Raw genomic sequence first — 22564 nt, forward strand, 5'->3', positions numbered from 1 at the left:
AAAAAAAGGATTAAATTATATAAAAGGAATAGGCCTATATAGCCTATGTCTATGCGCAAAATTTATTTCACTTAAATAATTAACATATTACCAAAATTAAAGGGAAAAATGTGACAATATGAGTGTCGGTTCATTTTTGAGAAGTTACAGAAAGGAAACTGAGACGGCAGAAAATGTCCCCACATAGCAACATTGTGTCGGCCCAGAACCGGCCCAGATCTGGCACATGTGGCATGATGATCTGGCCCACATGCTGCAATGAATTACGATCCTTATGTGGGCCGCTTCTGTTTGCCAGATCTGGGCCACAAGCAGGCCATAGCAATGCCACATGTCAGCCAAGAGCAAAGAAATAAACCAGAACTGGACCTTATCTGAGCCACAAAATCTGTGTATATTAAATATGGAGTCATCTCAGCCTTAATAAGCCTGTTAACAAGCAGAATCATTAAAGGAAAGAAGAGAACAGAAAAAGAAATGAGCAGAAACACAATAATTACAATTGACTTCAGCCACAGCCTTAGATTAAATCAACTGAAGATGAAAGAAGACATTGAATCTCTCAAGATCTCAAAAGATGATGATTAAACAACTCCACAAACAGCATAACCAGCTTCACTTATTACTAACCACATTGACTTTATGTTAGACATCTACAAAAGTTATTGAGAATTAACAGAGATTTAACTCTGTTTCATTTGAAGTCACCATAATGGTGAATAGTTGTTCCATTAGTTGGGCTCTTCACTCTTATTGTACATTTGTCTTTTCTGTCTGCTGTGAAAGTGTGTTTGTTAAACACATTTGCAGTAGTAGAGACAGCTGAAGTAAAATGACATCATATGATGATGGTTATTTTGTGTCATCATGAAATGGCCTGATATCATTTGAATCTAATAATTGTGCTTTGCTATTAATTTACATTACAACCCTGTTACTACAGAATGAATTATTGCACCAATCAGAAGATTTTAACAGACATGAGCATTAAAATTTAGTTCATGATGACACACACAGACATCAAGAATCAGCATATGAATCTCAACAGTGGTGACAATTAAAAGTGGGATGCATGCTGGGTACCAGCATACTACAAAACAACCAGCATGCATTGCAGCGTGGCACTTTTGATTGTCACCATAGTTGAGATTCATATGCTGATTCTTGATGTCTGTGTCTTTCATCAGAGACTAATTTTTAGTGCTCATGTCTGTTAAAATCTTCTGATTGGTGCAATAATTCATTCTGTAGTAGCATAGGGTTATAATGTAAATGTATTAACGGCAACACAATTGTTAGATTCAAAAGACATCAGGCCACTTCATGAAGACTACAAAACAACCAACAGACAACTATCATCACCTGATGACATTTTGCTTTACCCTCCTTTGCTACTGTAACAACAAACACATTGTCACAGCAATCAGAAAAGACAAATGTATAATAAGAGTTAAGAGCCCAACTAATGGAACAACTATTCACCATTATGGTGACTTCAAATGAAACAGAGTTAAATCTCTGTTAATTCTCAATAACAACCTTTGTTGATGTCTAACAGAAATAAAGTCAATCTGGTAAGTAATAAGTGAATCTGTTAATGCTGTTTGTGGAGTTGTTTAATCATCCTCTGTTAAGGTCCAGTTCTGGTTTATTTCTTTGCTCTTGGCTGACATGTGGCATTGCTGTGGCCTGCTTGTGGCTCAGATCTGGCAGACAGAAACGGCCCACACAAGGGCCGTAATTCATTGCAGCATGTGGGCCAGATCATCATGCCACATGTGCCAGATCTGGGCCGGTTCTGGGCCGACACAATGTTGCTATGTGGGTCTTTTGTTTATTTTACGAGCAATGTTTTGTTTTTATTGTGAGTGTACAAAAATAATAGGCCTATTTAACCCTTCACAGATTCGAATGGTGTTACATTGACCATAAATGTCTAAGTATTTTAAGTTGTTTCCGCTTTTATAAGAAAATTCAAGTGAACGCGTCGGCACCTCACGCACACACATCAGTTTTAGTAACTTGACATCGCACTCTGTTAACTGTCAAAATAACATACATTCAACCAAATATATAAAAACACTGCTCATTTTAAGTAGTCTGTGTACAATAAAATGTTTAAATAATAAATATAGTTTAGCCTCCAAATCGTGAATATTGAAAACATTTGGATTTGTGTCAAATTAGAGAGGTAGCCTAGGTTATAACGCCGTTTCTGTTTCAGTTCAGCTTTAAATGAATTCGTTTTGGCTTATCATTTATATATTATTTTTGTCATAACTAAAATAGCTATGTAGCTGTAATATGACCTTTAATGTTTGATCTTTACATATTCCCTTAATCTTTTAACCATGATATTATTAACATTAGCCTATTCAGCAGGCAATGTTAGGCTATAAAATAAATAAATAAATAGAGATGAGCTATTGTTCGTTTTTTCAAAATTGCTTACACTACTTATTTATTGTGATTTATTCTATTTATTCAAAATAGAATAAAATAAAAACTGTAGTTTTGTTTTTTTTTTAAAGAAAAATCTGTGCTTTTCATCCACACCCCTGTGTGGGTAGTGCAGTTTCACCATGCATATTAAACTACAAACAGCATTACAACAGTCTGTGTGCTGATTAACATTTCTGAAATAAATATTTCTGTGAAATACGTGTTAGGTTGCATAGAAGAAAGCCGATTTATGACATCTACTGATATAGCGGCAGAGGACTGTTATTTTGTTGAACGAACTGAAGATGACGTCACTGGCTCAGATTTAATTGACCAATCGGCTGAAAGGGGCGTGTAATGACCGCCCACATTTGACGAGTTTTGAAGTCGTGTTTCCGTTTTCTATCCATGACCCGAAAAAAAAACGAAAATCGAGTCAAAATCTTGTTTTTCCGTTTTTTTTTTTTTTTTTAACAAACGAAAAAACGGGAAACGACCGTTTTCTCGTTTCTGCGTATTTCATTTCAAATTGGAAAACAAACTATCAAAACGTACACGGACCGAACAACTTACCGAAATGTAACGCGTTTCAAACTAACTATTGCGTAATCGATCAATCAGTGTTTCAACTGCGGAAAGACGTCAATAAAACAGCTTGAGAACAATTTCACATAACGCCACATTTACCTCAGAAAAGCCATTCAATGACCATAAACTGGATAGTTGGCTAGATATAATAGTATTTAATATGCAGCACTGAGTATATTCATTATATTTTGACTTAACTTGTTGTCTTCGTTAATGTATGTTATGTATACAGCCATCATTTAAATGTTTATATTTAACCAACAAATTGGAGTAGAAACAAACACAAATTTTCATACATGATGTCACTGCTGGTGGGAGGGGCCCCATCTCGTGCTTTGCAGGGGGCCTCACAGATGTGCAGTACGCCACTAAGTACATCACATTTACTGAAAGAATTCATTGTTGTGGGGATGGGATCATTTGAAATTACAGATTTCAGAAGAATAAAATAAAGCATATTTTGTTACCTTTTGAAGCTTGAAAGGGCTACGTTTGAGCAGATGTTTTATGCCATCACCACTGTCCTCTTCAGAGCTCATTTCCCAGTAAATTCAGCAAATAATAGGCTAGTCTTATGTTTGAGGTCACGAATATGAGCCCATTCACAATCTCAAACATATTCTCAAAACTATATAATTTTCAACATCTTCAAAATCAATATTTCGATCGCTAACAGGTTCACCAGATCCATCAGTGACAGTTACAGTCATATTTGATTGCGTTCAGTACTTGCTCTGCAGTAAATCTCTGAGCCATTTCATGTTTTTCTTATTTCGTTTTCTGTCTAAAGAGTTGTCACTCCAGCATTGTGTAGCAGACATTGCCACCTTGTGGAATAAAGGTGAATTGCACTTATTCCGTCATCAAAGATTCAATTATTGTTGTGCAGAAAAAATATGCGTGCACTCATACACACCTAGGGTCGTTAGAGATACAATTTTTACAAAAAATGAATACAAAAATAGGCATTCTTTTATAATTTTATGATTTTTTTTTCTTATTATATTCTTTGTAATGAATTGATTGAGGAATACCAAGAAAGTTGATGTCTAACTTTAAAAAATGAAGGAGGGTAGTGAATGACGTCCCGGGTCACTAAAGACCTGAGGTATGCATTTAAGGGTTAAAAAATTTAAAACATAGCATAAGTTTTTTTTTTTTTCTTTTTTTTTCTTTCTCATTGTTTTAGCACTCATCACATGTGTTGTGATGGGTGATCTGAGGTTATTCAGACACCATTAGTAGTAATAGTAGCCTACATGGCAAAATATTTGCAGCATATTTTATTTTTATATTGATTGATTGTTATCTCAACATTTGTCCTTAGTTCTTATTTTTTTTATAATCATTTCTCCCTCTGAAATATCATGATATTTATCTCAGTGCCACATTGTCATGTCCAGGTCGTGCAGAGCATCTGATTGTCTTCACCGGCGAAAAGATCCTAGTGCCGATCTGTTTTCAATAGTTTGGCTGCTGTATGTCAGAGGAGCGAAGAAAGGACTCTCTCTAAGATGAGTCTCTCAAAGAAACCGAGGTAAGTCTGCATTTGTTTTTTAGACAATCATTTTAAACACTACTGAAGTTTTAGATTTGTCTGATTGACCAAAGAATTCACAGTGAAATGTACTAGAGATGTGTCACAATTTTCGAATAATTATTTTAATTATAGAATATCGACTAGGTTGTGCGATTATCGTCTTAAAAATATTTATGTTTTCGTTGCTGATGCGGTGGTGACCAACCAGAGGGTGGCGCGTGCTGCCAATAACGCACCTAAAAGCTGTCATCAACTCCCAGCAGTGTTGCCAGACGTACGATAATTATCGTATTTGTACGATAATTTTGACCTCTGTACGATGTACGATCAATAATGAAAAAAATCCCATAATGTACGATAATTCCAGAATTTTGTGACAATTCAAATGATGGTCATTGTAATCATAGGGCTTCTATACTCGTTATGTGGATGATTCATGATTGTGAGGAGAAAGTTAACTTGGTGCTACGCATGTCTTCTATCTCAATATCACGTTACGTCTTCTCAGCCAATCATCATGGAGAATGACTCTCACGCTCACGAGCACAAGTTAACGTTCATGCTGCGGTGCCAGTTGTTTCCAAGCTGAGCTCGATAGTTTAGAAGTATAGAAAATGAGCGCTGAAAAGGAAGGGGATGACAGAGGAAAGGCAAAGAGGAAGGCAGAGGCTATGGAGCAGCCTAAAAGTAAGCACCGACAGCAAACATACAGAACGGAGTGGGAAAAGGACCCCAGTTTTGCAGGATGGTTAAGACCTGTTTCAGGCCATGACACCAAAGCCTTCTGCCGGTGTTGTAACGTGCACATGGTGGCTGAGATGACCGTTTTAAAAAATCACGAAAAGTCAAAGAAACATCAGGACAAAAAGAAAAATCTAGCCCCAGCTAGAAGGTCCATAGCCTGTTTGCTACAGAAACCGTCAGAAAGTGAACAGCTAGATACAGCAGTTAAAAATGCAGAGATAAAGCTAACAGGGTTCATGGCAGAGCACAACATAGCATTGAGGACCTCGGATCATTTGGTCGACGTCTTAAAAGATATATTCAAAGATTCGAAAACAGCTCAGCACATGAGCCTTGGTCGCACAAAGACAACTGCTATAACCAAGCATGTCATTGGTGGCTGTTACTTAGAGAGTCTAACCGAAATCCTGAAAATGAAAAAATTCAGCGTTTTGATTGACGAGTCAACAGACATCGGGAACGTGAAAACGCTTTGTATCGTTGTTCGTTTTTTTGATGAGGGAACAAATAGGATTCAGACCCGTTTCTGGAAACTGGTGCAGATCTATTCAGACCAACACAGACAGTTTGCCGCTGAGGGGGCCACTGCAGAAAGGCTTTACACCGAGATGATGAAGTCATTCACTGATGCAGATGTACCGATTGAAAACATAGTGGGGTTCGGGTCGGATGGCTGCAATACAATGATGGGAAAACACAATTCTGTCTCCAGCCGCCTTAGAAATGATCTGCCGGGCATCACAGTGCAGAGGTGTGTGTGCCACTCGTTGCACCTCTGTGCGAGTGAAGCATGCAAGCAGCTCCCTCGCAAGTGCGAGGATTTAGCCAGAGACATTTATGGATATTTCAAAAACAGTGCAAAACGTCTCGCACAGCTCCGAGAATTTCAAGATTTTTGCCATGTTGAACCCTACAAACTACTGAAGCCCTCCCAGACCAGATGGCTGTCATTGAGCGAAGTTGTGAAACGCGTGTCCGCCCAGTGGAATGCCCTTCGGCTTTTTTTCACTGACCAGTGGCTCGAGGCCAGATTGACCGCTGCAGAGAATATTTTTCGCTCCCTTAATGATGAGTCTCTTCGCCTGTACTACTATTTTCTAGAGTGGGTGCTACCTAAATTCACAGACCTTAATCAATATTTTCAAAGTGAAAAGGTGGTGATTACTTCATTGAAAAGCAAGGTCTGTGAAACCTACACAGATCTCCTTCTCACCTTCATGGACAGAGACTATGTTCTGCGTTCTCCATTGAATCAAATCGACATAAATGACGGCGCAAAGCTCCGACCACTAAACACGCTGTACTTGGGTGTAAAAGTAATGCAGCATGTCCAGCAGGCTAAGATTCCAGCAGCCACCCTGACAGATTTTCATGTGCGCTGTCAGAATTTTCTCCGGGTTGCCTGCGGAGAAATAAGGAAACGGTTTGACTTTGATGATGCCCTCTTGACCCAAATCAAGTGCCTCTCCCCTGCCACTGCGACTGATGCCAAGGCACGAGCAGAGCATCCGTCTTTGCTTCCCCTCATGCAACAAGTGCCACGGTTGATTGACATGGCAGACGCAGACCGTCTCCAAGCCATAGATGACCAGTGGAGGCGATTGCCACTCGTGGCCTTAAGTGAAGATACAAAGGCAATGGATGTTGATGAATTCTGGCACCATATTTCTACTTTGGAGGATTTTGAGAGGGTAACCGTGTTCAGCGAACTGGGGAAGTTTGCCCTCGATGTTCTTGTGTTTCCCCATTCAAATGCATCATGCGAACGTGTTTTTTCTAAAGTCAACCTCATCAAAACAAAGCCACGAAATCGACTTATTACAGACACTCTAAATGGGCTCGTGCACACCTCAGAGTGTGTTAAGAATGCGGGAGGGTGCCCTAATTTTAAGACAACGAGCACTATGTTGCGGTCCATGACGGCATCAAATCTGTACAGCAAAAGGACCCCCTCAACATCTGGCAACACGCAGGCTTCTGATGACAGCGACTCAGAGGTGGAGTTTGGAGCTTCCCACTAAGGTACGCTTTATTTACCTATTGTGGTAATTTGCAGGTCGAGTCAAAACGTTGTTGGTCTAGATAAATAGCCTGTATTCTGCACGTTTGACTCATGTACGATAATTTTCTTCCAAATACGATAATTTTGAGCTTCTGGTACGATACTTAGACATTTCCAATCTGGCAACACTGACTCCCAGACAACCTCACACGCACACTAGACTATTGTGTGGTATATAACAGAGACATTAAAATTAATGTTCACATAAGTGCCATCATTCAGGCTGTTCACAATATGTTCTAATGTGCTTAGGTAGCCTAAAGGTGCGTTCACACTTTTAGTTCGGTTCGTTTGGTTCATTTGGTCCGGACCAAAGAAGAAAAAAAAAATTAGTCCTGGTCCAATTAGCATTCAGACTGGCATTTTTTATCACCGAACCAAAAGATACCGAACCTTAAGGAATAGGGGTACATTCACAAAGTAATTGGTTGGATTTTATGACGTATTGCCTATTTTGAGACGGAAGTTACCGAACATCCAAAACAATGCTGTGTGCTGAGGTAAATGCGCTCGTTGTGTGTGTGTAGCCTACATATGATGGTATTTTGGCCAGCTGGAACTCATGATGAGATTATAAAATGTGTAAAGTAGTCAAAACGGCGGCGGGAATCCATCCGTCACACACATACACACACACACTCACACACAAAATTTGCTGCGTGGAGACGCACGTCTGATGCCTGTAATGGGCAAACTGGCGACTATGACAAGAAAAACGGACATGCGTGAGGATTCGTTTTTTTTTTAGGGTCTTGTGTTCCTATTTTTGGTTCGTTTACATGTCTTTGGTCCGTGTTGTGTTCATATATCTTTCAAACCGCACCAGAGTTTGTTTGAAAGCGAACCGAGACCCATCTTTTCAGCGGTCTCGGTCTGCTTGTTTGGTGCGCACTCAACTTCTGTCTATTGAAAATGCTCGCTTTGCTCCGCACCATTATGAATGGCCTTGGAAAAAAAATTGAATGTGTGAATGGTCTCTCTCGCACTGTCTCACCATTTATGTGTGTGTAACCTATACATGTGTGCTGTATGTCCTATGCCTTCCCTATTCAACTTACAAAACGAACGCGCCACCAGTTTCATTTTTTTCCGTAAGTAGAATAGGGAAAGGCGTAGGACATACAGCGTAAGCTTTTTGAAGAACATGGAATCGTGGTCTGGTGGAAGCACTTAAAAAGGTGATCATTTGTTTATATAAAGCGTATACATTTAATTTTTTTTCGAAAATGACTGATGGTTTCGCTAGATAAGACCCTTATTCCTCATCTGGTTTCGTTTAAAGCCCTTTGAAGCTGCACTGAAACTGTAATTTTGACCTTCAACCGTTGGCCATTGAAGTCCACTATAAGGAGAATAATCCTGGAATGTTTTCATCAAAAACCTTAATTTCTTTTCCACTGAAGAAAGAAAGACATGAACATCTTGGATGACATGGGGGTGAGTACATTATCAGGAAAATTTTATTTGAAAGTGGACTAATCTAATCCTTTAACCTTCTTGGGCATGGAGTACACCAGAGCTTCACAGGTTGGCACTGGAGTCCTCTTCCACTCCTCCATGATGACATCACGGAGCTGGTGGATGTTAGAGACCTTGCGCTCCTCCACCTTATATTTGAGGATGCCCCACAGATGCTCAAAAGGGTTTAGGTCTAGAGACATACTTGGCCAGTCCTTCACCTTTACCCTCAGCTTCTTTAGCAAGGCAGTGATCGCTTTGGAAGTGTGTTTAAGGTGTGTGTTTTTGGAAGTGTTTTTTTTTTTTACCATGTTGGAAAACTGCCCTGCGGCCCAGTCTCTGAAGGGAGGGGATCATGCTCCGCATCAGTATGTCACAGTACATGTTGGCATTCATGGTTCCCTCAATGAACTGTGGTTCCCCAGTGCCGGCAGCACTCATGCAGCCCCAGACCATGACACTCCCATCACCATGCTTGACTGTAGGCAAGATACACTTGTCTTTGTACTCCTCACCTGGTTGCCGCCACACATGCTTGACACCATCTGAACCAAATAAGTTTATCTTGGTCTCATCAGACCACAGGACCTGGTTCCAGTAATTCATGTCCTTAGTTTGCTTGTCTTCAGCAAACTGTTTGCGGGCTTTCTTGTGCATTATCTTTAGAAGAGGCTTCCTTCTGGGACGACAGCCACGCAGACCAATTTGATGCAGTGTGCGGCATATGGTCTGAGCACTGACAGGCTGACCCCCCACTCCTTCAACCTCTGCAGCAATGCTGGCAGCACTCATACATCTATTTCCCAAACACAACCTCTGGATAGTATGTGGACTCAATTTCTTTGGTCGACCATGGCGAGGCCTGTTCTGAGTGGAAACTGTCCTGTTAAACCGCTGTATGGTCTTGGCCAGCTGTCCGTGCTGCAGCTCAGTTTCAGGGTCTTGGCAAACTTCTTATAGCCTACGTCATCTTTATGTAGAGCAACAACTCTTCTTTTCTAGATCCTCAGAGAGTTCTTTGCCATGAGGTGCCATGTTGAACTTCCAGTGACCAGTATGAGAAAGTGAGAGCGATAAAACCAAATTTAACACACCTGCTCCCCATGCACACATGAGACCTAGTAACACTAATGAGTCACATGACACCAGGGAGAGAAAATGGCTAATTGGGAATTTGAACATTTTCACTTAGGGGTGTACTCACTTTTGTGGTCAGCAGTTTAGACATTAATGATTGTGTGAGTTATTTTGAGGGGACAGCAAAATTACACTGTTATACAAGCTGTACACTCACTACTTTACATTGTAGCAAAGTGTCATTTCTTCAGTTTTGTCACATGAAAAGATATAATAAAAATATTTACAAAAATGTGAGGGGTGTACTCACTTCTGTGAGATACTGTATGTCTTTAAGTATTCATTTTTGCTATTGCATTGGATAGTCACACACAATTATACAACAAATTTACAGCACAACTACACATCCAGTAACTTCAAGCAAATGTCAAGTATTGACGTCAATTTAAGTAAACCTCCCTTTTTTTATAACTTGTATGCTTGAATGATAGAAAATAACGAATACAAAAATTACAGACATATTATATAATAACAGACACTACTGATTTTACTCATTGAGAGATTTGTGAAGGGGTAATTATCTCATAATGTTGAGTCATACAAACTTTACATACAGATAATTTGAACAGTGACAGATTTTATGTGGGTGACGTTAATGCAGCGCATGAGATGACGACCACTTCTCAAATCTCAAAATGCATTTATGATGTGAAATTAATTTAAACACAGTCAGTTAATCTTAATGGATTAAGACACTTTAATGCTGTCACATATAGCAAATCTACTTCACAGTTCAAATTAAATGGATTGGTCTTGATATTGAAAAATACAGTGCATCCGGAAAATATTCACAGCGCTTCACTTTTTCCAGATTTTGTCATGTTACAGCCTTATTCCAAAATGGATTAAATTCATTATTTTCATCAAAATTCTACAAACAATACCCCATAATGACAGTGTAAAAGAAGTTTGTTTGAAATGTTTGCAAATATATAAACAAAATAAAATTAAAAAAAAAAAATCACATGTACAGAAGTATTCACAGCCTTTGCTCAATACTTTGTTGAAGCACCTTTTTGCAGCAATTACAGCCTCATGTTTTTTTGAATATGATGCTTCAAGCTTGGCACCCCTATTTTTGGGCAGTTTCTTCTTCTTTGCAGGACCTCCTTTGCAGCCACTTTCAGATCTTTGCAGAGATGTTCAATCAGGTTCAAGTCTGGGCTCTGCCTGGGCCACTCAAGGACATTCACAGAGTTTTCCCGTAGCCACTCCTTTGTTATCTTGGCTGTGTGCTTAGGGTCATTGTCCTGTTAGAAGATGAACCTTCCCCCAGTCTGAGGTCCAGAGCGCTCTGGAGTAGGTTTTCATTAACGATGTCTCTGTACATTGCTGCATTCATCTTTCCCTCGATCCTGACCAGTCTCCCAATTCCTTCTGCTAAAAATGGCCAAGTGATGAGTGGTGCCTGGTTTCCTCCAGATGTGACGCTTTCTTTTCAGGCCAAAGAGTTCAATCTTTGTTGATCTCATGGTCTGAGAGTCCTTCATGTGCCTTTTGGCAAACTCCAGGTGGGTTGTCATGTGCCTTTTTCTGAGGAGTGGTTTCCGTCTGGCCACTCTACCATACAGGCATGTAGGTAGAGTGCTGCTTCTGGAAGGTATGGCTGCAGGATTTTTGTAAAAAAAAAAAAAAAAAAAAAAAAAAAAAAGTGCTGTCTACACAGAGAGCATTAATTTATAATAAAGTGCTGAACTTAAAAGTAACAAAAAATAGTATTTTTTTTCTTATTTGAGACCCCTTAATGTGAATAACTTAAAATCTGTAAGCTGTTGATCATAACAATAGAATGTTAACAATAATAAATAAAAATAATTAATACATAGCACCTGTGCTTTTTGGATACTCCAACTGGCTAAGAACCTTTAAGGTGGCATCTGGTATTTTTATGTGTGGCTCCCTTGTCCTTCTTGGCCAACTTGTATTGTAATTTGTGGTGACGTATGATGTGGTTGTAGAGATTAGTGGTGCCAAAGAGCACTTACACCGTGTCCTAACTACACGCGACACCGCGACACGTGATAAAAGGTATCTTTTCCATGTTAATCAGAGTTTTTGTCCTAACAATTTTATAATGTTAAAATGGTGTACTATTCATGAATTTGATTTAAAATTTGAAATCCATCAAGTAAACTGACTAATCTGTTTAGGTCTGCCTCCTTGTTACACGTCACGTGAGTGGCAACGGAACGCTGTAAATGACGAAGAGAGAGGAGAGAAGTGATTGGGATTTATCATTCGCTAATCTCTGGCCTGATTGGTGAATTAATAGTGTTTTGTTTTACACTGTGTGAGTGTGACCAATAAATTTGACTAATATTGCATCACTTGGAGAGTTGTAAAGTAAAGTTAACATGTGAATGTAGCGTGATCTGAATAAAAGGAAATACGTGCAAGTGAATCGCCGTCATTTAGAAAGAAGATTGCTGTTATGTATAAATTGAGATCGTGATCTTTTTTTCGATTAATCGTGCAGCCCCACTGGAAGGTTCTCCTCTCTCCACAGAGAAATGCTGGAGCTCTGTCAGAGTGACCATCAGGTTCTTGGTCACCTCCCTGACTAAGGCCTTTCTCGCCCGATCGCTCAGTTTGGCCGGGCGGTCCGCTCTAGGAAGAGTCCTGTTGGTTTCCAAACTTCTTCCATTTATGGATGATGGAGGCCACTGTGCACATTGGGACCTTCAATGCTGCAGAAATTTTTCTGTACCCTTCCCCATGTCTGTGCCTCGATACAATCCTGTCTGAGCTCAATTTTGAGTGTCATGGCAAAAGCTGTGAAAACTTATGCACATGTGATTTTTCCTTTTTTTTAATTTTTTTTTTATAAATTTGCAAATATTTCAAACAAACCTTTTTCACATTGTCATTATGGGGTATTGTTTGTAGAATTTTGGAGGAAAATAATGAATTTAATCCATTTTGGAATAAGGATGTAACATTAAAAAAATTTGGAAAAAATGAAGCTCTATGAATACTTTCCGGATGCACTTGTGTGTGGCCAGGTGTAAATTGAATCATTTTGATAAATCAGATAGCTATCTGATCAGTTAAAACACATACACTTAGAGAGACAGAACAGTGATTTTTGGTCATTTGTAGTCAATAAATGCATTGATTTACAATATTTATATAATAAGCCAACATGTGAATGTAGTATGTGTATGTAGTTACACTAATGTTGTTTTTAAAAGATAAAAATCTGCTCATATTTGAGGATTAGTGTGGTCAACCAGTGTTGCCTGCCTTGTTAACATATTTCAGGCAAACGTTACCTTGGTTAAAGACTGTATTGCAGTTGTTTTGAAGTATTTTTGTGTTCTTAAACTTGAATATTAGTTAAGGGCAATCACGTCATGTTCACTATGGTTTCACAAGGACATGAGACCTGCAGGTGACAGGTGATTGTCTTAGAAAATCTATTTCGCATTGTTTTTTTGTTTGTTTTTTTAAACTGCTTGCTTTTTGTTTTAACAAAACACCCCTTAAACATCAATCCAAAAATCAGCTGAGCTGAAACTTATTAAATACTTTTATAACTTTTTTTAATGTGAACAGGTTCCACATAATTGGGTTATGTTGCATTTAATTAACATTATTTATTTCAGTAAACTTGTTTATTACTATTGGATACATCTATACTGATGCTGTCTAACCCAGTCACTAACTATAGTACATGACTGTAGCTTTCAGCCAGGAGAAGATGTCGTCAGGTGGCGTCCAACTTTCACAGGGTGTTTCAACCCTGAACCACAACACCCTCCAGTTGGCGGGTTGGCAGTGGTGGCCAATCACTACCCACCTCCTCCTGGCCCCCAGCTCAACTCCTCCCTCCTACTCCAGAGCCAGCAAGACGCTCTTTCTGCTGCCTCACCCAACTTACGAACAGCTGTCTTCCTCTCCCTACCTTGTAAGCCCAGAGCTGTGAGTGTCTTCCACACAGACTGTGCCGGGAAGCCCCTACACCCGACCTCAACTGGGAATAGCCAGGTCTGCCACCCTTTGGCCCTACACTGCTCTACGAGGTCCTGATACTTGGTGGCTTTCCGCTCATAGGCCTCCTCGCACCCGTCTTCCCACGGGACTGTCAGTTCGATCAAGATTATTTTCCTTGCCTCCTCGGACCATAAGACCATGTCTGGCCTCAGCTGTGTTTGCACAACCTGGGGGAAGACTAGTTTCCTTCCCAGGTCCACCCTCATCTCCCAGGCTTGTGCTGCTTGCAAGAGGCTCTTCTTAGTCTTCTTGGGGGCTGGTGGTTTCTCCCCTTCTCTGACGAACTGAATAGATGTTGCCGGCCTTGTACTGGTCTGGTGCTTTTTCTGCCTCTCCCGCTCCAAGATGTCAGCCAGTGCACTGAGAACCTTGTCATGGCGCCACCTGTATCTTCCTTGGCTAAGAGCTGTTTTGCATCCTGCCAGTATGTGCGCCATTGTTCCCCTCCCTCCGCATAGCCTACACAATGGGTCCTCCCTCATTCCCCATCTGTGGAGGTTTGTTGGTGATGGAAGGGTGTCACACACTGAACGGAGCAGGAAGGAGATATGAAAGGGCTCCAGTCTCCAGATCTCAGACCATGTGATCTTCTGCTTCGGCAAGTCCCACTTTGTTCAGGCCCCTTGTGCTCCGAGTTTGACAGCCCTAGACCTGCGCCTTTCTTCCTCCAGGTGTCGGACCTCTGCTTGAATCATGTCCCTCCTTTGCCGTGGGTCTGCTTTTCCCCATTGCTGGAAGTGGGTAGATCTGAGTCCTTGCCTCCCTACGCATGGGTTCCCGATGATGTCCTTCAGCTTCAATGCCCTTACAGCTTGTGCCACTGATGTGCCAGCCACCCATTTGCGTCCTGATCTTGTAGTGATGCCTGCTCTTCTGACTTTTTCATCAGTGGAGTCTTGGTACATCACAACCCGACACTTTGCCACCTTGAACTCTTCCACCACTGATGAAAGGGGTAGTTGTACCCGACCAGACCTGGTATAAAGCCCTACTGACGTGAAGCTTGGTGGGATTCCGAGCCACTTGCGAAGGTGTTTGTTTACTCGCCTCTCGACTCCTTCCACTGTTGTCATGGGTACTTCATAGATTGTCAGTAGCCACATGAGTCGTGGTAGCAGACCATGCTGGAAGAGCCAAGCCTTAAACTTTCCTGGCAGTCCGGACCCCTCAATCTTACTCAGCCATGCATCTGCCTGTTTCTCTGTCCTGGAAACGTTACATCTGTCGGTCAAGGATGTGTCATACCATTTCCCTAGGCACTTAATTGGGTTTTCCTCAATCGATGGTATCGTCTCTCCCTGTACTTGCAGCTGGAACTCGCTGGTCACTTTCCCCCTTCTGATCACCATACTTCTTAATTTCCTTGGTTTGAACTTCATCCGAGCCCATGTTGCCATGTCATCAAGAACCTTCAGGATCCACCTCGCTTGCACATGGGTTGAAGTTATGGTAAGGTCATCCATAAAGCCTCTTATTGGCGGTTGGCGGGTGCCAGAGTCCATTGATGGCCCCCTGGATTCCAGAGTCCATTGATGGCCCCCTGGATTCCTTTCCTGCAGCTGTTATAAGCAAGTTCATTCCCATGACAAACAGCCTGTCACGATTCCCTTTTCAAGGTCCTGCCACTGCGTTGTGAAGTGGGCTGTTCTGAACCATAATTTAAATCCTCTGAAGTAGCTGGTAATTATATCCCTGGTGTGGTGGGGAACATGGTAGTGTTCCATAGCCGTGTTGATGAGGCCATGTGGGATTGAACCGTATGCATTAGCCAAGTCGAGCCAGACAACCGTTAGGTTTCCTTTGCTCTTCTTGGCCTCCCGGATCAGCTGGTTGAGGATTCCCGTATGTTCCAAGCACCCGGAGAAACCTGGAATGCCGCCCTTCTGGACTGATGTGTCGACATATTTGTTCTTCACCATGTAGGTAGTCATCCTTTTTGCCAGGACAGAAGGTTAATTCAATGGCATTTAGTTGAATCAGGTTAACATTCTTAATTCTTAATATCAAACAAAAATTAAAACAAGTAATCCAGTTTAATTGGTTAGTTTATTTAGTGAATGCATTCAAGAAAAATGTTCCCACCTTTTACAAAATCATTTCTCTGTAAAGACTCTTATTGTTAGTTGTTAGCCAGAAGATGGTTTTATTACATCTATGGCATACCCAAAATAGTTGGTTTTTTTTATTATTAGAACAACTTTAATTGTTGTTAGCAGGTCCTCAACCCAAGCACGTGCTCTATAAACTTCACAATGGTACGGCTGGGCGATATATCGCATGCGATTGTCACACACATTTCGTCAGTAAAGCCGGTTCCCTGATTACCGCTAAATCGCCATCACCTGCTTTCAAATGGAGCGGCATTTAATAGGGTGATGGCGATTTAGCGGCAATCAGGTAACCGGCTTTGCTGACGAAATGCGCGTGGCAATCGCATGCGATGTATCGCCCAGCCCTACACAATGGTAACCTCCAAAAAAATGAACATACCTGAAAATCTTTTAAAGGGTTAGTTCACCCAAAAATTAAAATTCTGCCATTAATTACCCTCATGTCGTTCCACACCCATAAGACCTTCATTCATCTTTGGAGCACAAATTAAGATATTTTAGTTGAAATCCGATGGCTCAGTGAGGCCTATAGGGAGCACTGACATTTGTCCTCTCAAGATCCATTAATATACTAAAAACATATTTAAATCGGTTCATGTGAGTACAGTGGTTCAATATTAATATTATAAAGCGACGAGAATATTTTTGGAGCGCCAAAAAAACCGACTTATATAGTGATGGCCGATTTCAAAACACTGCTTCGGAGCGTTATGATTCAGCATATCGAATCATGATTCAGATCGCGTGTCAAACCGCCAAACTGCTGAAATCGTGACTTTGGCGCTCCGAACACCAGATTCGACACACTGATTCATAACGCTCCGAAGCTTCCTGAAGCAGTGTTTTGAAATCGACCATCACTAAATAAGTCATTATTTTGTTTTTTTAGTGCACCAAAAATATTCTCGTTGCTTTATAATATTAATATTGAACCACTGTACTCACATGAACTGATTTAAATATGTTTTTAGTACCTTTATGGATCTTGAGAGAGGAAATGTCATTGCTCCCTTTGCAGGCCACACTGAGCCATCGGATTTCAACTAAAATATCTTAATTTGTGTTCCAAAGATTAACGAAGGTCTTACGGGTATGAGGGCGACATGAGGGCATGAGGGCGACTAATAAATTACAGAATTTTCAGTTTTGGGGGAACTAACCCTTTAAATAAACATAAAAGAACATTAAGCATTAACAAGTCTCCCAATTTTATCATCTTGATAAAAATGCATTAAACAACATTTTATTTCAACATTCAAACAAATTAATTTTTAAATAAACTGAACAGTATTGTAAAATATTTTTTGAGTGTAGACAGGTAACAGGCAACAGAATCACAATGCCTAAAAATCTCATACAAACTCAACACTCATACATATTTGCTTACTCATCTAAAATGATATCAATAGGATGCTCTTCCTACAGTAATGATTTGTTTATTGCACATTTAATTAGGAATAAAAAGGATATTCTCATTTTACCATTTCTACCCACCTCTATCACATGCCCCAATGTTATGTTTAACCCCCGTTTAGAAGGATTTTATCTATATTTACACAATAATGGAAAACTGTATTAATAGAATGGGTTTTACAATTAATAGGCTGTTCGTGGTTTAACCCTCAGGTTGTGTTCAAAACCCTATAACACATGTGATGTTCCCGGTCAAAAATGACCGGCCCATAAAAAAAAGCATATAAATCACTCATTATACCATATTTTCACCCAATCTTGGATTCAATCTTTTTGTCAACAAGTTCTCTTTCAATTAGGACTGGTTTTATATTTTGATTTGGATCTGAATAATCATAGGCCTCATTTATTTGAGAGTAGGCATTTCATTTTTTTAGTAATTTTTTTTAAATTTTTGAATAATTTTGGAAATATTAAATAAAATCTGAAGAAAATTGGTATTGTTGATCACACTAGTCTACTCTAATGTTTCACCAGGAATTTTGTTTTGAAACTTTTGTTTTGTAAAAAAATATGGCACATAGTCACACTTGTGGTGTTCCCGGTCAAAAATGACCGGCCTATAAAAAATAGCTTATAAATCACTCATTATACCATATTTTCACCCAATCTTGGATTCAATCTTTTTGTCAACTTGTTCTCTTTCAATTAGGACTGGTTTTATATTTCTGTTTGCATCTGATTAATCATGGGCCTCATTTATCTGAGAGTAGGCATCTCATTTTTTGAGTAAAAAACAAATAATTTATGAGTAAATTTGGAAATATTAAAAAAAAATATGAAAAAAATGGCTACTGTTGATCACACTAGTCTACTCTAATGTTTCACCAGGAATTTTGTTTTGAAACTTTTGTTTTGTAAAAAATATGGCACATAGTCACACTTGTGGTGTTCCCGGTCAAAAATGACCGGCCTATAAAAAATAGCTTATAAATCACTCATTATAACATATTTTTACCCAATCTTGGATTCAATCTTTTTGTCAACTTGTTCTCTTTCAATTAGGACTGGTTTTATATCCTGTTTGCATCTGATTAATCGTGGGCCTCATTTATCTGAGAGTAGGCATGGTCAAAATGGTCACAATGGCCGACCATTGAAAGTGAATGGGAGAGATTGAAAATAACAGAACAATTTAGTTTTCAGGAGCATGTTCATTATTTTCATGTACACATATGAGCATATGTGCTTGCAAACATCGAGCCCTTAGACCTGTGCATGTAAACTTTTGCAGCTCGTTTTTGTATTTGGTTGCGTTGTGAACTTTTGCAGCGCGTTTTTGTATTTGGTTGCGTTGTGAATTTTTGCAGCGCGTTTTTGTATTTGGTTGCGTTGTGAACTTTTGCAGCGCGTTTCTGTGTTTGGTTGCGTTGTGAACTTTTGCAGCGCGTTTCTGTGTTTGGTTGCGTTGTGAACTTTTGCAGCGCGTTTTTGTATTTGGTTGCGTTGTGAACTTTTTCAGCGCGTTTCTGTATTTGGTTGCGTTGTGAACTTTTGCAGCGCGTTTTTGTATTTGGTTGCGTTGTGAACTTTTGCAGCGCGTTTCTGTGTTTGGTTGCGTTGTGAACTTTTGCAGCGCGTTTCTGCATTTGGTTGCGTTGTGAACTTTTGCAGCGCGTTTCTGTATTTGGTTGCGTTGTGAACTTTTGCAGCGCATTTTTGTATTTGGTTGCGTTGTGAACTTTTGCAGCGCGTTTCTGTATTTGGTTGCGTTGTGAACTTATGCAGCATGTTTTTGTATTTGGTTGCGTTGTGAATTTTTGCAGCGCATTTCTGTGTTTGGTTGCGTTGTGAACTTTTGCAGCATGTTTTTGTATTTGGTTGCGTTGTGAACTTTTGCAGCGCGTTTCTGTGTTTGGTTGCGTTGTGAACTTATGCAGCATGTTTTTGTATTTGGTTGCGTTGTGAATTTTTGCAGCGCATTTCTGTATTTGGTTGCGTTGTGAACTTTTGCAGCGTGTTTTTGTATTTGGTTGGGTTGTGAACTTTTGCAGCACATGTGTTGTCAAACTCATGAAGAAGTTACCCGTTGTACTCCAGTGAAGTCCACAATATGGAGAAAAATCCTGCAAAGTTTTCCTCAACCTTATTTTCCTTTCAACTGAAGAAAGAAAGACATGGGGTGAGTGAATTATCAGGAAATTTTAATTATAAAGCAAATCCTTCTTCTTTTGAAGCCGGGTCACTGCAGTCACGGCCAGTTTGTGTTTGTGTGTGTGTGTGTGTGTGTGTGTGTGTGTGTGTGTGTGTGTGGTAATGTCAGATGGATAAATGTATATTAGATGCAGGTTAGGGTAGGATCAAATTTCTCTCTGTGGAAAAGAATGTGTGTAATACTCAAAAAAGTTTGTATGTTTTAACGTGTGTGTGTCTGGGTAGCGTGTGTATAAATGTATCGATACATGCACAGGTCCAAGGGCTCGATGTTTGCAAGCACATATGCTCATATATGTACATGAAAATAATGAACATGCTCCTGAAAACTAAATTGTTCTGTTATTTTCAGTCTCTCCCATTCACTTTCAATGGTCGGCCATTGTGACCATTTTTGACCATGCCTACTCTCAGATAAATGAGGCCCATGATTAATCAGATGCAAACAGAAATATAAAACCAGTCCTAATTGAAAGAGAACAAGCTGATAAAAAGATTGAATCCAAGATTGGGTGAAAATATGGTATAATGAGTGATTTATAAGCTATTTTTTATAGGCCGGTCATTTTTGACCGGGAACACCACAAGTGTGACTATGTGCCATATTTTTTACAAAACAAAAGTTTCAAAACAAAATTCCTGGTGAAACATTAGAGTAGACTAGTGTGATCAACAGTAGCCATTTTTTTCATATTTTTTTTTAATATTTCCAAATTTACCCACAAATTATTTGTTTTTTACTCAAAAAATGAGATGCCTACTCTCAGATAAATGAGGCCCATGATTAATCAGATGCAAACAGAAATATAAAACCAGTCCTAATTGAAAGAGAACAAGTTGACAAAAAGATTGAATCCAAGATTGGGTGAAAATATGGTATAATGAGTGATTTATAAGCTATTTTTTATAGGCCGGTCATTTTTGACCGGGAACACCACAAGTGTGACTATGTGCCATATTTTTTACAAAACAAAAGTTTCAAAACAAAATTCCTGGTGAAACATTAGAGTAGACTAGTGTGATCAACAATACCAATTTTCTTCAGATTTTATTTAATATTTCCAAAATTATTCAAAAATTTTAAAAAATTTACTCAAAAAATGAGATGCCTACTCTCAGATAAATGAGGCCCACGATTAATCAGATGCAAACAGAAATATAAAACCAGTCCTAATTGAAAGAGAACAAGTTGACAAAAAGATTGAATCCAAGATTGGGTGAAAATATGGTATAATGAGTGATTTATAAGCTATTTTTTATGGGCCGGTCATTTTTGACCGGGAACACCACGAGTGTAACAAGGTAACAAAACCCCCACAAAAAATTAAGAAAATGTCCAAAAAAATATTGAGATTTAGTTATACCCTTTGGGAACAAAGTCACTAAGTTTCAGTCCAAAGCGATAACATTAACTAGTATTTTCGGGAAAAAGAAAATTGGTGTTCGGGTCAAATTGACCCGAACACAACATGAGGGTTAAGTGTTGCTAACTTTATCCATAACCTATCACAACCTATCACCATAACCTAACCATATCTTGGCCTAATCTATTATCTGATAACATCTCCCAAAACTTATTTAGTGAGAAATAATCAACTAACATGCTTTAATGTACAAGTTAATTTGATTCAGATGTACTGATAATAATACATTCTTATTCTTTAAACATCTTAACTTTTAAAATTGCATCACAAACTTTGGAGAGGCTCCATGAGCCGCCATTCCTGTAAAAAAAAAAAAAAAAAAAAAAAACTGTCTACAGTCAAACAACTCCACGATGAACTTCAAAGAACTTAACAATCCTGGATCATGTCAAATCAAATTGTCAACAATAAAATCCAGCTAACTGAGTAATCCATACGAAGAACGGGCCCCTATTGCATAGAATAAGCTGATATTCAGCGCATTTATACAATGTACACCAACTGCAGAGAAACAGATACCTATTTTAAAACAGTGATTGCAATTCACTCCTTGATTTGCTTAATAAAAGCCTACTTTAAAATTGCGTTGACAAACATGTTTAGAGTGCATTATTTTCAGTGTGTTTATTGCTACGTTTAACACAGAAAGTAATTCATATGCTGTTTATCTGGTTGCCATGACAACCTTGCCTGCTTATCTATATAGTCATGGTAAAATCACTTCAATATGGAGTGTGAATTTTAAGGTTTACAACAGAAACAATTGTGACTCAATCAACTGGAGCGGTTTGTCCTGAGTTTCTTTCTTTCTTTCTTTCTTTCTTTCTTTCTTTCTTTCTTTCTTTCTTTCTTTCTTTCTGTCTTTCTGTCTTTCTTTCTTTCTTTATCTCTCTCTCTCTCTTTCTTTCTTTACCTCTCTCTCTCTCTCTCTTTCTTTCTTTCTTTCTTTCTTTCTTTCTTTCTTTCTTTCTTTTGTGTTAAACGGGCTTAACTAAACATGGAATCTCTTCAAATGAGACTGAAGTATCTCCTGTAGTAAAGTGTTTTTCTCTCTGTTTTTGTCATTAGTGGAAGATCAGGCTCACGTGTATCCAGCTCTGTGTCTGTGAAGAGTGACTGTTCCAAAGGTGACATGCCGAACTTCAGCGAGAAAAAAACATCATCTACTAAAGGGTATTTTATGTTTCTTACTTTTGGTCACACATAGACTGTTAGAAAATATTTCAGGGAATATTTATCATGAAACTTTTTTGTTCAAATAACATTCAAATTTACAATCTGCAGCGCTATAAAAACCTAGAACATATTGTAATATCAATTTAATTTTGGTGTGCTGATATACCTGCTGCACAACATATTAAAATACCATTGTCAGTGCAGAATTTATTATTCACCAGCCGCTGTGTTCTTTGCTTATAGAATAGGACATTAAGTTTTA

The 22564-nt window shown here is 39.2% G+C and overlaps 1 protein-coding gene across 7 annotated transcripts in view; it reads left to right on the plus strand.

Annotated features, from left to right (window-relative positions):
* Positions 1-22564, plus strand: part of LOC137027960 (NLR family CARD domain-containing protein 3-like) — a 64092-nt gene that overhangs the window by 5286 nt on the left and 36242 nt on the right. For 4 of the 7 annotated variants that reach the window (XM_067396603.1, XM_067396602.1, XM_067396604.1 and 1 more), the window contains exons 2-3: positions 4434-4567; positions 22195-22299. In XM_067396603.1, the coding sequence (XP_067252704.1) occupies positions 4545-4567; positions 22195-22299 (128 nt within the window). In that variant the 5' untranslated portion in view covers positions 4434-4544. Of the gene's footprint in view, positions 1-3777; positions 3872-4433; positions 4568-15821; positions 15884-22194; positions 22300-22564 lie in introns of those variants that run through there. The other 3 variants (XM_067396605.1, XM_067396606.1, XM_067396601.1) reach the window with 3 other exon arrangements.

The sequence above is a fragment of the Chanodichthys erythropterus genome, chromosome 10 (genome assembly GCF_024489055.1).
Source record: "Chanodichthys erythropterus isolate Z2021 chromosome 10, ASM2448905v1, whole genome shotgun sequence".
Taxonomy (NCBI): Eukaryota; Metazoa; Chordata; class Actinopteri; order Cypriniformes; family Xenocyprididae; genus Chanodichthys; species Chanodichthys erythropterus.